The sequence below is a fragment of the Octodon degus genome, unplaced genomic scaffold (genome assembly GCF_000260255.1).
Source record: "Octodon degus isolate 3935 unplaced genomic scaffold, OctDeg1.0 scaffold00329, whole genome shotgun sequence".
Classification (NCBI taxonomy): Eukaryota; Metazoa; Chordata; class Mammalia; order Rodentia; family Octodontidae; genus Octodon; species Octodon degus.
Window position 1 is genome coordinate 512,985 of NW_004524905.1, and position 14,112 is coordinate 527,096.

At 49.4% G+C, this 14,112-nt stretch overlaps 1 protein-coding gene across 1 annotated transcript in view; it reads right to left on the bottom strand.

Annotated features, from left to right (window-relative positions):
• Window positions 1–14,112, bottom strand: part of Tbl1x (transducin beta like 1 X-linked) — a 238,543-nt gene that overhangs the window by 36,971 nt on the left and 187,460 nt on the right. Inside the window, exon 4 of the mRNA XM_004647820.2 lies at window positions 9,778–9,888. Within this exon, the coding sequence (XP_004647877.1) occupies window positions 9,778–9,835 (58 nt within the window). The 5' untranslated portion in view covers window positions 9,836–9,888. The remainder of the gene's footprint in view (window positions 1–9,777; window positions 9,889–14,112) is intronic.

The following is a 14,112-nucleotide window of genomic DNA, read 5'->3' on the forward strand; positions in this document are numbered from 1 at the left end:
CTGGGGAACATGGTCTCAGTGGCTGCCACTTTGCTTGCTGCCATGGATCACCTCGAACATGTTGCCCAAAGGTCTGCTGTTGGCAGGAGGCTGGATCGTAGAATGCTGTATCCGCCCGTGGACTCATCCACAGATGGACTGAGTACCTGAACATGCTGTGAGCCAACGGGGCCTCGGTGGAAGAGTACACCCTGCCCCGGGCTCCTCCTTTCCCTGCCTGCTGCCTGGCTGCCACCCAGGGGCACAGCATCCTGTGCTGTTCTGCCTCGGACGTAGCGGATCATGGATGGATTCGCTGAAACCATGAGCCAAGATAAACCTCTATTCCTTTATCTTGCAGGTTTTGGATATTTTCTCCCAGTGCTGGGAAAATGATTAATATCATTATAAATACTCATCAATCACACATGTTATCTGTTGCTGACAACCCAACGTCCCAGCATCTTCTCCATTCCACTGTGGATCCTGGTTTCCCTTCAACAAGCGGCTTCCTTCGCTCTAAACATGCTGGGCCTAGAGAATGAGCTCCATCTGTTGGGATCTTCATTTTCTGTCCAATACTATGCCCGGAAAATCTCAGCTCAGAGCCAGCTCACTTGCTGCCTCGGCTGTGAGCCCCGTCCTGGTATCCTGGGCTCTCCTGGTGCCCACTTTGAATGTGGCCTGTATCAGTTGTGGCGACAGACCACTCTCTGAATATTCATGAGCTCCCTGCCTCCGTGCCCCTCAGCAAGGAAGAAAAAGCTAGACTCTCCTCATCTGTCCTCCAAGCCTAGCACTGAGGGCACTGCCATACTCCACAGATGACCTGTTTTTTGACCTGCTGAAACAGGAAGACACCTGTGTAGCTGTAGAGCGTGACAAGCTCCACACTCCTGGACACCAAGACCTGTCAGGTAGCCCTCACACCTTCAAGTGTACTCAAAATAACTTCAAGTAGCACAAGGACAAATGTCTGAAAATTTAATAGTTGTTTGAGTGTGTGTTATCCAAACAGAAGAAGGCTAAACAGAACTACTATACTCCTGTCTACTGTTACTGTTTTCAAAAATTAGCTCCATTCAAGGAGAAATGTTAATAAACGTTAATGAAGTACTCCAGGTCTAAGCAAATACTGCAAAAAATCAAACAACAGAAAAGAACAGAGGTCAAGAAATAAAAGTTTAGACAAGGGGAGGGATACAGAAATTTTCTAAGAAGGAGCCAGGTAAGGCGTGCTCACCACCTTATACGTGCTCGGGTATCGGGAGAGGTGGAAAGCCCTGGGAGCCTATTACTAGTCTTGGGTAGGGGTAGGACTCAGCCACACTCTACTGGACAGACCTGGCTCCTTGCCTGTTCTTTAAATAAAGTTTTATAGGACTACCTCTGCTCTTGCGGGTTTACATATTTTCACTGACTGCTTCTGTGCTAAGGATGGAGACAGATGGTTGAGACTTGGATTAAAACACTACTATCTGGTCCACGACAGAGAAGTTCCTCAACTCCAGTCTTAGGGACTGAAGGCTGGGATGGGGCCCGGTTTGTGGGAAAGCAGTTTTCGAAAGCCCAGATTATTTCCTGAGTCCAGCATCACTCTGACACCCTTACTGGACAATAGGACTGTACAAGGAATATCCCAGCATGGCTTCTGTCACTCAGGTAAATGAACATGTAGCAGACAGTAAGCAAGTTTGGCAGTATATAAAAAGAACAAAATGTCCCAGCCAAATGTTTATTCTGGGAGCACAAGGATTAATGTCAGAAAATCAGTCAGCAACTTCACGGCACTAAAGCATTAAAAAAAAAAAAAAAAAAAAAAATCACTTAAAAGGGGAAGATTCTTCCAGCAGGTATATGAAAAAAAATAGCCGGCATCCCTCTGCCTCGGAGAAATGCAAATTAAAACAACAACAAGCTTTTACCTCACATCGGTTTTGTTGCAAAGGTTAGTATCAAAATATTGCAAGATGCCCAGTGCCAGTAGGTAAGACATGCAGCAGAGAACTGTTACATACTGTAGGCAGGAATGAAAGCTGGTACGGTCCTCATGGAGTGCAGAATGGAGCTCCTCAAAACACTAACAACTATCAGGGTTCAGCAATTCCACCACACGAAGGTCGATGATGTCAGTATATCGAAGCCTGACTGCATAACTACCCAGTGGCCAAGAGATGGGCCTGACCGGAGCACCAATCAGGTGAGTGGGTAAAGATACCGCGGCTCTGGGTACAGAATGGAGTCATTCCTGTCCTGCCTTTAAAAGAAAGAAACTCTGACCACTGAAATTCAGATGAAGCTGGAGGGTACCGTGTAATCTGCGAGAAGCCAGGCACAGAAAGACAGCTACTGCATGAACGTATTTCTGTGGGAAATCTAAAATAATACGGGAGAGTGGTGGCTACCAAGGGCTGCTGATCAGATGATGCAAAGGTTCACTTACCTAGGAGAAAGAAGTTCACTGTGGTGACTACAGTTAAGATCTACATCTTGCAGGGCCGGCCAAATAGCCCAGTGGATTAAAGCACCTGCAAGCAGGCACAGGGGCCAGGAGTCTGATCCCCAGGCCTGCCTTGCTGGCCCTGCCCCCAGGGCATGCCGAGATGGCAATTGAGACGGGGCGTGCCTGTAATCCCAGCTCTTGGGAGGCTGTAAACAGGAGAATCATTATGAATCCCATCTAGTAGTGAGACCCTGAACACCCTGTAGACCCTTCCCACAAATACAAAAATCAAAAAAAAAAAGAAAAATCAACATATTGCATCTTGAAAACTGCTAATAAGAGTTGAGCTGTTCTCACCACAGAAAATGCCAGGTGTGTGAGGTAATGTGTCTTTTCGTTAGCTCCGAAGAGCGATGTGTACCTATTTCTAAGCATCATGCTGCACAGCCTAAATATATGACTTTAGTTGTCAATTACAATGAAGAATGCATAAGGGAGGAAGGTGTGGAGCCTTCCGGCCCGTTCTGAAAGGGAGATCCCTGCTTGCTAGCAGCAGCCCAGACCCTCCCAATACCTTGGTTTCTCCCCCAGGAGTGGAAGAGCTGTTTCTCCTTCCTGGGAGTTGGCAGGGAAAAAACCAGCTTCATTTGTCAAGTACTGAGAAGCACAACTGGCATTCACAAGTGCTCAGGAACCATGATCTCCTGCCACCAGTGCTGGGACACAGGGACACTGAGGGGAGCAGATGGCTCATTGTACAGGTGAGGGCCTGGAAGACGCGCAGTGTGGAAAAGCTACCACGGAAAGGCGTGCTTGCATGCAAGCTGCATTTTTGTGCTAGTGCTGGGGCTGGAATGGGTCCCCACGCTTCCAAATCCCTCTGCTGCAATCCTCATCTCGAAGGCGTTGGCGTTAGGAAGGGGGCTCTGGGAGGTGCTGAAGCAGAGTGGTGCCTCACGGGCGGGACTGGCGCTGTCATCAGAGAGACGTACGGCCACTGCCTCTCCCTCCCCTGGGGACAGACACAGCAAGACGGAGCCATCTCCATCTGTGACCAGGAAGTGGATCCCCGCCAGACACCAAATCTGTCACCACCCTGTTTGATCATGGGCTTCCCACCTCAAGCGCTGTGAGAAAGTAAACTCTGTCGTGTATAAAGTCATCACGTCTGCCGCATCGTGTGACTGAGACAAACTGTGCCGGCATTCTAGAGCAGAGCAGAAGCGGCTCTTCCTTGGAGGTGAGCAACAGCGGCAGACGAAGGACAGTGACAGTGTGAGGTGACAGTAAGGAAGCCAGGGGAAATGTCACATGAGATCTCAGGGTGGAAGTCAGCACAGAGGCTGGGGGTGGAGCTTGTAGTGGACAGGCTGTGTGTGTGTGTGTGTGTGTGTGTGTGTGTGTGTGTGTGTATGCAGGCCTAGCATCGGCCCTAGGAATGGGGACAGTGCAGAGCCGGACATGGAACAGATACAGATGGAAAGGGAAGCCAAATGGTACTGCCTTGTGGACCATGAATCTCAAGGCTGGCAGGAAGAGCAGGCACACATAAGGGCACACAGGGATCTCAGAGGAAAGGGTCAAAGCTGTGTCTGACGGTCCAGACAGCTTGTTTGTTAACTGACCTGGAAAGGGACAAAAGGGAGTGGAACTGCGCAGGAAATAAACGGCATCAAGGCTAGACAGTTCTACGGTCACGTTAGAATTTCAGAGCAGGCGGGCCTGAAGTGTGGTGGTGAACAGTCCCTGTAGAGAGGCATCTTGCTAAGCTGCTATCTTATTTTATCTAAAACAGAAGACGTGAACGTGTTGGATTGTGCACATCATCACTGTTATGGTTTGTGTCTGGCTAGAGGGTCCCCCCAGAGCCTCGTGCAGTTTGGGCGTGGGTTCTAGAGTTTGCCATTGATTCATGATCCAAAGCTGGGATTATGGGCGGGAGGGCCACGCCTGCCCCGGGGCGGACAGCCTGCCCGCCGTGTAAGGAGGGAGGGGGCTAGATAGCCGCTGCCGCTGCCGCTCCTCCCTTCGCTCTTGCTGTTTTGCTGTTTCCTGACACCGTGAACGGCTGCCCTCTGCCATGCGCCTCTATGCCTTGGAGCCAGCCGAGTACGGACTAAAACCTCCAAAACTAAATAAACCTTTTCTTCTTTAATTCTGTGTGTCTGACATTTTGTCCCAGCAATTAGAAAAAAGCACCCAAGACAATCACTGATTTTTTTTTTTTTTTTTTTTTGAGCCCAGGCTGGCCTGAGCTCACCCTGTCCTCCTGCTTCATGTTCCAAGAACACTGGAATTCCAAGCACACATCGTGGGGTATCATGAATGAATGCCCTATCACTACCTTTTAAAGTGGAGAAGGTTAATTTAAGCCCCATCTCTACATCTTTAACAGAATTTAACCTTTTTTTGTATTAAAACACGTAAGAGTTTTATTTTTTGGCTACATATTTAAACCACTATAATTAGAAACACTTAACTGATTTTCATTCAAATTGTTTTCCCCTTCTAACAAATTAACAACCCCAAGCACGGCCAAGACTTATTTGCAAAATTTAGTTAGTTCTCATTAAAAACATTTTTTTTTTTTTTTTTGGTTTTTGTGAACTTAGCTGGAATGGGGCTTTTTCTGTTCTGACAAACATAAAAAAACTCATTTAAACAGATGACCTAGTAGTTTCTTTCCATTGCTGGGACAAAATACCCAACAGCTGCAATTTCAGAGAGGAGAGGCTTGTTGGGCTCCGGCTTCCATCCACAGATGGAACCTGTGGCTCTGAGGCTGGTTCTGAGGCCCAAACAGGGCGGTGCAAGGCTGTGGCTGGGGAAAGGTCCTCACCCCGGGGCAGCCAGGCAGCAGGAACCGAAGGGAGGAGCCTGGAGCAGCCACAGCCTTTCCAGGTCTTCCACGACTACCTCTTCCAACTTGGCCCCACCTCCAAACGCAGGAAGAGAGTCTGTGGGAGTGTGTCAGATCTACACCCCAACATAAGGTGAAGGGAGGTGGGAATGGGGAGAGGCAGAATCTTGGCTCACAGTCAAAGACCAATTACAAGAATAAACTTCATAAAGATCCAAGCACCAAAGCTGAACAGGAACACAACCTGCATGCAGATCCCTACATTTTGCTACTGTACGTGGCTAGCATCAAACCTAGAGAACAGTATAGAGAAACAGTCTTTTCCAGCTAAGAGGCAACAGCTGACAACTAGCAGCGCTAGGAGGGGCGGTGACTCCACTGTCCGCCCCCACTGTGGGTCCCTCACAGCTCCATGGACACCCAGCATTAAGTGAGTGTGTGTGGCTGGCCATATCTCACACGCGTGATCACACGTCGCCACGTGCTGCCCTACATCACTGCCGTGCTACTCCCTGGCCTCAGAACTGAAACACCCGAAGCCAAGTCTGGTTTCCGGTGGCCTTAGGACCACACATTTCTTCTTTTACCAACTTTAATTTGCACTCTCTTGCTGTACTAGACAGTGACTCAGCTCCTGGGTCCTGTGCGTCCCAACCCAGGGGCACTCAATCTGGGGTGGACTTGGACTCCCCAGCATCCCACCCCAGTGTATGGGCAACACCTAATGGGGTCCCATTACCACATGGGACATCACCGCCTTCCAGGACCCCACGGACTGGTAACATGGACTTTATTCAAGCCTTACCTATTACCTGATGAAATGAGTATTCCCTTTATCATTTATGTCTGAAGCCCAGGCCACCAGCCCCCCAAGAAAGGCTTCCCTCACCTGTTCTCCAAGAGCTTTTTTTTTTTTTAACACAGAAACACATTAGCAATGTGAAAGGACCTCTGCAATCAAAAAACATTTTTAGAGACCCAGCTGAGCAATAAGTCCTGAACTTTTGTTTAAATTAAGAGAGCAGAACCTTAAAATGATTTCCCAAATCCATGGCAACATGCCTCGCGTACGAAGCACCCGCAGCCCAGGACTCACAGTAGAGCCCAGCTCACTTGGGGGTGCCAGGGAGACCGCAGGAGAGGCTGCCTCACCATTCTGGAGGTGCGGTTATTCACCACTATTCAGAACAGCAGCCTTTTCCTGCTTATGGGACCTATTTACAGAGAGCGCAGGGAAAAACATTCGGACCCAAAGTCTGCTGCTGATTATTTTACTGGCTGCCAGACAGAGTGCTTCTGGCATGTTCTCCCCTTCCTCTGGGGGAAAAAAAAACCCTGGAAAGTTTTAACGAAAACAGGCCCTGCACCTAGCTCTGCCCCTAGCAGTCGCCAGCCCAAGGAGAAGACGGGACGGGACGGAGGAAGGCTAATCGGTTCTCCCCCACAGACCAAAATAACCGGAAGAAAATCCCCACAGCCAAAGGAGTTAGACCCAGGGTTCTTCAGCAGTGGCGACTTTGTAACGTTCTAGGGCATTTTTAGTTGTCCTGGTGGAGGGGACGAAGCATGCCCCTGGCATCCAGAGGGCAGAGGCTGCCAAATTCCAAGGCACAGCACACGAAGAAGGATCTAGCCCCAAATATAACCAGCAATCGTGGCGGAAAAACTCTGCTTTGAAGGACAGGATGAAATCTTGTTTGATGCAGCGTGGCAAGGCCGTTCCTGATACCTGCACAGATCTGCCCGCACAGAGCAGGCGGAACACGTGCACCGGGCCCGGGGTCACAGCGGGCGCTGCGGAAACATTCCGATTCACTGGGCAGGGGACAGGGAAGCTGGTGCAGAGGCTCCCCACTCGCAGGAGAGACACAGCTCCTCATCACCTGTGGTTCCCAGTGCAATGTAGAGGCTGCTCGCGGCAGTTACCCAGGCCCAGGAGAAGCCAGCCAGGCGGGCACGGCACGGGCGCTCTACCCAGTCTGCGCTGTTCCCAAGCATGCAAGCACCCAAGCTACAATCCACCCGACCTCTGCCGCTTGCTCCAAACAGCTCTGCGTTTTCCTTTGGCTCCCCAGATCCCCAGAAGGCCTGAGGGATCACTCACTTCTAAGGCCACGTGGATGTTACCTGACTCCACTCCACAAAAGCACACCCGCCTCATGACCTAGCTACAGCACAGTCAGGGGCCTGTACCAAGGAGAACCTCTCAGCTGCCACCAGGTCGCTGCCACCTTGTTCTTTTACACACACAAGGTTCTGTAGAAGGCTGAAGTCAAATTCCTATTTTCAGTTTAGGGCTTTACTTTTTCTGGTGGTGCGGGGAACAGACTCACAGGGCCTTGACCCTGCTTGGCAAGTGCCTGTTTGGCAACAAGGACCCAGAGGCTAGGCCTCCATCTGTAAAACTAAAATCAGAAAAGGCTTGGCATTCTGCCTCCATTCTATATGGGCTCCGATCAGACCAGCCCCCACCCAACGCTAATCACTTAGGTGGTACCTGGGATATGAGCGCTGTTGCCCCCTAATTTCCCAGCCTACCTCACGCCCTTGTCAGGACGGGGGTTTGTGCCATCCTCTGCGGCCCCAGTGCCTGCCGGTCCCACCTCTCTAGGTCGAGTGTCTAAAAGGCCACGCAGACCCTCAGGACCCGGTCGCCCCCTCAGTGTGAGCAGGAACAGCCCTTGAATTACAGTGGTTCAGCTTGCAAGCTTTCAACTTCACCGTGGTACAGTCTGAGCCCTGCGTCTGGGTCTGTTCCCAGGCCAGGGCTAGGTGCTACAATCGTCTCTTGTGATGGATGCAGGAGCCCCTGGATGTACAGGGGACCCACGATCATGTGGGTGAACATCTAACGTCTATGATGCACTTCGACGTGGACCAGGACACGGGACGGGTGAGGTGTATTTGGTGCACCGGATGCTTTTCAACTTCTGATGCTTTCATCAGGAAAACCCTACCAAAATTCTCGTTCATGCACACCAAGACACTGACATACGCTAGGCTAAGCTGTGATGTTCAGAAGGTACGAAATGCAATGTGACTTAGGGTGTTTTCAATTTAGGATGCTTTCATGGGAGATAACTGTTCTGCAAGTAGAATATGCTATAGTTTGAATATAAAACATCTCCTGGGGCCCATGCATGGACAGTCAGTGGCCAGCTCATGACACTATATACTGGGAAGTGGCGGAGTTCCGGGGAGCCCCGTGAAAGGAAGCTGTGTCACTGAGAAGGTGCTGGAGGGGAGCTGCTTCCCCGTCACCACGACGTACATGTTCCTCTACCATGCCCTACTCTCGTGATATGCAGCCTTACCATGAGCTCAGAAGCAGCAGGCCCAAGTGTCCATGGCCTGGAAGCTTGGAAGCTATGTGCCCAAGTCAACCTCTGCTCCTTCAGACTGGATTACCGTGGGTAGCGTGCCACAGAAACAGACAGCTGCCACAGAATTCTGTATGTGCATCCAACTGGTTGATGCAGACGCAATGAGCCAAGCTAGGGTGATACTAGAGTACGAGGAGGCCCCAGTTTAACAGCACTATGTCTTGACAAGAGGGAAATGTGCACACAGAGTCCAGGCAACCCAGCTACAAGCCAAGGATTGCCAATGCCTGCCAGCAAAACCACCGCAAGCAACGAGAGGGGCATGAAATGGATTCTCTCTACTTCCTGCAGAAGAATGGACCTGCCAGTTCCTTGGACTTTTATCCCCCAGAAAGATGAGACAATACAATTTCTGTTAGCACCACCACATGTCCCCCGTTACACTGCCCTAGGAACTAACCTACCCACACTTCATATCATTCATGCAAACATTCAAGCTTAGTAAATTCATAGGCTGAGTGGGAGCAAATCCAGAAATGGGGCCAGGGGACATCGCTACCACCTCGGAAATGGGTTGTTCCTTGAGGGAGGTGGGTTGGTGGGTACAAGATGTGTTTCCATTAATGCCACTTGTAAGTCTTCAATACCTTCATGCTTTCACAGTTAAAAATACGTTTTACTTTAGAAACCAAGTGGCTCTCTGGAAGAATCCCTCGAGTCCATAACAGAGCCTGGCCATAACGAGCTTCCTTTTCCAGCCACCCATAAATGCCTGCTGATAAAGGCAGGTGCATTTTGTAGTAGGGACCATATATGCTTTGGCCCTCTGAATCTCCTGCCATAAAACAAGTCGCTACTTTTGGTCACAACTGCAAGTGCTAGGATGAACCCGAAACTCTGCTAAATTTGATAAGATGGCCTCGAACCCCGTTGAGATGGGCTGGGTTAGTGCGCACGAAGCTTCTACAAATCTCTGATGCTGGGTCAAAAAGGCTCAAACGTGTACCGTCTTCCATAAACGCCCTGGCCCTGAGGAAGCCAAGAGACTGAACTGCTCCCGCCTCGCTCTCGCCTCAGCCCCCGCCCCAGGGGGTGTGCTCAGCTCTTGCTGTGCAACAGCTCATCCTGTGCAGAACACAAATTGTCCTCCTGCCGAAAGCTGAGCCTCTTACCTGACTCCTGGAGATACCGATACACCAGAAAGTTCACCTCGTCGCTGGTTATGCTCATCTTAGCCCCACCTCGCGGCGATGAGGTCTTCACGAAGTGGGAGCCGCCACCCTCTGTCAGGAAGAAACCAGAGACAGTTCTGAAATGCTGCCCGTACTTTGTTCTGAGTGCTTCTTAAGCCAACTGAAGGAAATAAGGTTCATGCTCTTAAATACATGACAGTGGTTAATACGTGATTCACAGTCCATTTTATTTCAGCTCAGTAGTGAAGTGCTTGCCTAGCACTCATGTGGCCCTGGGCTCAATACCCAGCACTGTAAGGAAAAGATTAAGATTCGATCCCCAGTGTTCTGTGCCAACCCCGCCTCCAGGGCCCGTTGAGACAGCAACTGAGACAGTGCTTGGTGGTGCGCACCTGTAATCCCAGGGCTTGGGAGGCTGAAAACAGAAGGATCACTAGGAGTCCGATCTGTGGAGTGAAACCCTGTAGACCCTGCACTAAATACATTTTTAAAAAGATCATTGATATCTGTAAGCATCTACATAAACCTATAAATTTATCTACATCTGTAACCTATCTCTGAGTGAAATGTTTCTCCTGGAAAAAAAGACGCGTCAGCAGGGATAGGTAAGGTAAAAATTGTATCTGAAAGCCAGATTCAGTGCCAACAGCAGGAACAAACAAGTGACTGCTTATTCAACCAAAATCTACACCATCCTTGGGAACTAGCCCCGGATGGACCAGCACACGGAACTGCATCCACGCTCAGTGCTGCTTTGGGGATGCAGAGAAGGTGACTGAACACAGCAGCGCTGTCATTAGCTGCCCTTCGAAAGTGGCCACGTGGTCCCACAGGGAGGAGGAATTGCAGTGTCTTTCACTCCTCAGTCTTTGGCTAGTTGCATGATAAACTCGATGCTCGTCGTTCTGTGCAGACCCAAGATGAAAGATGGCCACAGACGAGGAGCCAAACAGTTACACAAGTCACCTTGCTGTCCTGTCTGCAGGAGACCAGGGCTTCCGGTGGCCAGCCAAACCATGGGAACCAAGACAGCACCTGCAGCACCTGTGCTTCTCCACAGAACCCTGCGGTGGACTGGACAAGGTTTCCAGGGCTTGTGTTTGAGGCTCCCAAGACCACCTCTGCTTTTCCTCACAGCCAAACCGAGTTGGACTCCTAAGCACCTTGGCCACAGAGAACAAGAGCCAGGTCTTCTGCATGAGGTTAAACCACCATTCATCTGTCAGCGAGGGCTGCTGACTCCAGTAGATGCAATGTTCCAGCAGGTCCACAGAGTGGAGGGGTTGGGAGCATGTCATCCATTTTAGGCATCTTCACGGACAGCAAACTTTTACGTTTTACATGGAGTAGAAGGACTGGAAGCGAGTCCTGCCCTATATAATCCCCTCCACATGCGTATGGGCAGGACCTAAAACTCAGTTCTACTGCAGAGACTATGCCTAAAGTGATGTTAGTTTATTGGGTGGGGTAGACAAGATGTCCCTCCCATGGCTATCACCACAATGGTGAATCTTGACCATCAGGCTGAATGGACTGAGGGGGCAACTAAGAGATTTGCCTAGTTCTCGGTATGTCCTTGTCAGCCTTTCTTGCTTGGGGGTCACCATCTTGTCCACCATGAGGTGAGCAATTTTACTCCCTTCTGATGGTCTCCTTCACTACAGGGCCAGAAACCAAACAATGGACTGAAACCCTGAAACTGGGAGCCAAGACAAACCTTTCCTCCTGTAAGTGGTTTTTCTCTGATATCCTGTCACAGCGACAAAGCTAACACAGTCCTGTCGACTCTACAAGACTGTATCTCAGCAGATGGGAAGGAGAACCCCTCTAGCCAGCCTTCACGGTGCAAGTGGCCACCGTGTGCCTGTACAGGAGGAGCCGGTTTCTGCCAGCAGCTGGTACCTGAGAAAAGCCGCAAGCTCCGAACACACACATGGACAGGTTGAATGAAACTGCAGGACCCAGGTTCCTGACCCACGGAAAAGGTGAGATAAGAATCAGGCGTTGCTAGGTTTGGGCTAATTTGTTCCAGAGCTGCTGAAAACTAACAAGCTCCATGCTGTCTCCTACATAAGGCTCATTTTGCAGACTTAGCAGGATTTTAACTTCCAGTTACCAGAGCTTTGCCTCTCAAAAATCCTTCTCTTCTAGCAAGTGCTGGCAAAGATGTGGAGACAAAGCAACCTGCTCACACCCTTGGCAGTAATGTAACTGGAGTCGCCTTTGTCAAAAACAGTATGGGAGGTGCCCAAAAAACAAAACAGCAGAACCACCACAGGTCTCAGCACTCCCGCTCCTGGGAATGAAATGCGTCCATATGTTAAAGTGACACCCGCACCCCCAAGTTCACAACAGCGCTGTGGAGAGGAGCCAAGACATCGATGCAAGAGGGGCATCTCCTAAGCTGATGAATGGGTGAGGACAACTTGAGACAGATATGAAATGAAATCCTGCCTAGCCACAGGAGTGTGAAATCCTGTCCTGACAACACGGGTGGGACTGCAGAGCATTATGTTGAGTCGAAGAGCCAGGCACAGCACAACAAGCACTGTGGCCTCACTCAGACAGGGACATCTAAGGAATCGACCACACAGCGGCTGCACGTGGAATGGCCGCACCCAGGTGCCAGGGAGGGTGGCAGCGAGGAGTGGGGGCAGGGTGGTCGATGGGCACCAAGTCACAGTGCAGCAGGAAGGAGGAGGCAGCTCTGGGTGCTAGTGTGCAGGTGGATGTATATGAACCATCTTACACTACACATTTCGAAAGGCTAGAAGAAAAGGCTTTGCAAGCTTTTGCCCTAAAAAATGATGTGCGTGGAGAGACTGACATTTAACCCGATGTAAATAGTATGCAATGAATACATGCATTGAAACATTACAAGGTATTCCATTGCTACCAACGATTTTTAATGTTTGTATCAACTAAAACATAAAATAAAATAAAGTCAAGTGTGGTGGTGGACACCTGCAATCCCAGGGACTTGAGAGGCTGAGGCAGGAGGACTGCAAGGTTGAAGTCAGCCTGGGAAACTTAAGGAGACCTTGTCTCCAAAACTAGAGATGTAGCTCAGTGGTAAGAGCACCCCAGGTTTCAATTCTCATTAACAGTACAATACAGTGAATAAAATATTGCAGTAAATAGTGAATAAAATACTGTACATAAATAATTTTAAAATCCTAGTCAATGTCTATCTTTTTCAGTTTAATGAGGTGACAGTTTTGTACTCTGCACATGCCACCTGTAGAAAAAAATTGATAGTCAGTGTATACACCTGCTCTAAGATTCCTGTTGGATGCGTGGGAAGCTCATAAGATATAGCCTTAGGAGGAAAATACTAGAAACTCAAAAGGAAGCCATGAAACTTAACAGTCTAATGAACAATAAAATAGTACTGAAGGGGAAGAGATTAAATAATATATAAGGCATGTAAGAGTCTGCTGGGGTCCGGGCAGAATTCTTGGGGCACAGTGGCGTGTCTCAATGAGAATGGAGCTCAGCTCCCTCCGTAACCCACTAGTACTGGGTTCTGCTTTGCATCCTGCACAGACGGAAACCTCTGGTTTGCACATCAACAACTTATGAGGACAAAACAGTGGAAAGGCAGGCACCTCGAAGGGTTATTATGTAGGAGGGCCAAACAGATAGACATGAAAAATGGGATCTACGAAGCCCAATTCAGGCAGAACACTGCATGATTTCTGTTGTGTTTTGGGCATTTTTTTTTTTTTTTTAATGTATTTGGCACAAGGTCTTACTATACAGCCCGGACTCCTAGTGAACCTCCTGTTTTCAGCCTCCCCAGCACTAAGATTACAGGCTTGTGCCACCATGCCCGGTCTTGGTAGCCAGCTCAGTGCCTCTAGGGGCGGGGCTGACGTGGTATGTGGTGCCAGGGATTGAACCCTGCACTTAGTCTGCTGTGCTTTGGGCATTTGTGAAGATGGAATGCAAGGAATTTTAACATACATTTTGCAGAAGATATGTAATGCCAGCACATGGGAGGCTGAGGCAGGAAAAGCACAAGTTTGAGGCTAGCCTGCACTATACAGTGAGCTCCTATCTTGAGCCAAGACAAAATGAAACAAAGGAAAAGATAAAAGGTTTGCCTAGTGTGGTGGTGCACACCTGTAATATTACTACTCTGGGGATCTGGGACAGAAGGATTGAGAGTTTGAGCCCAGCATGGGCAACTCAGCAATGTATCAAGACACTCTTTAATTTCTTCTGGATGGTTAACAACCTAAGTTTGCAGACCAAAATTAGAGAAAAAGGAGGGCTACAAGGAAAGCCAACATTTTGGCCCTAGCCTTCTAA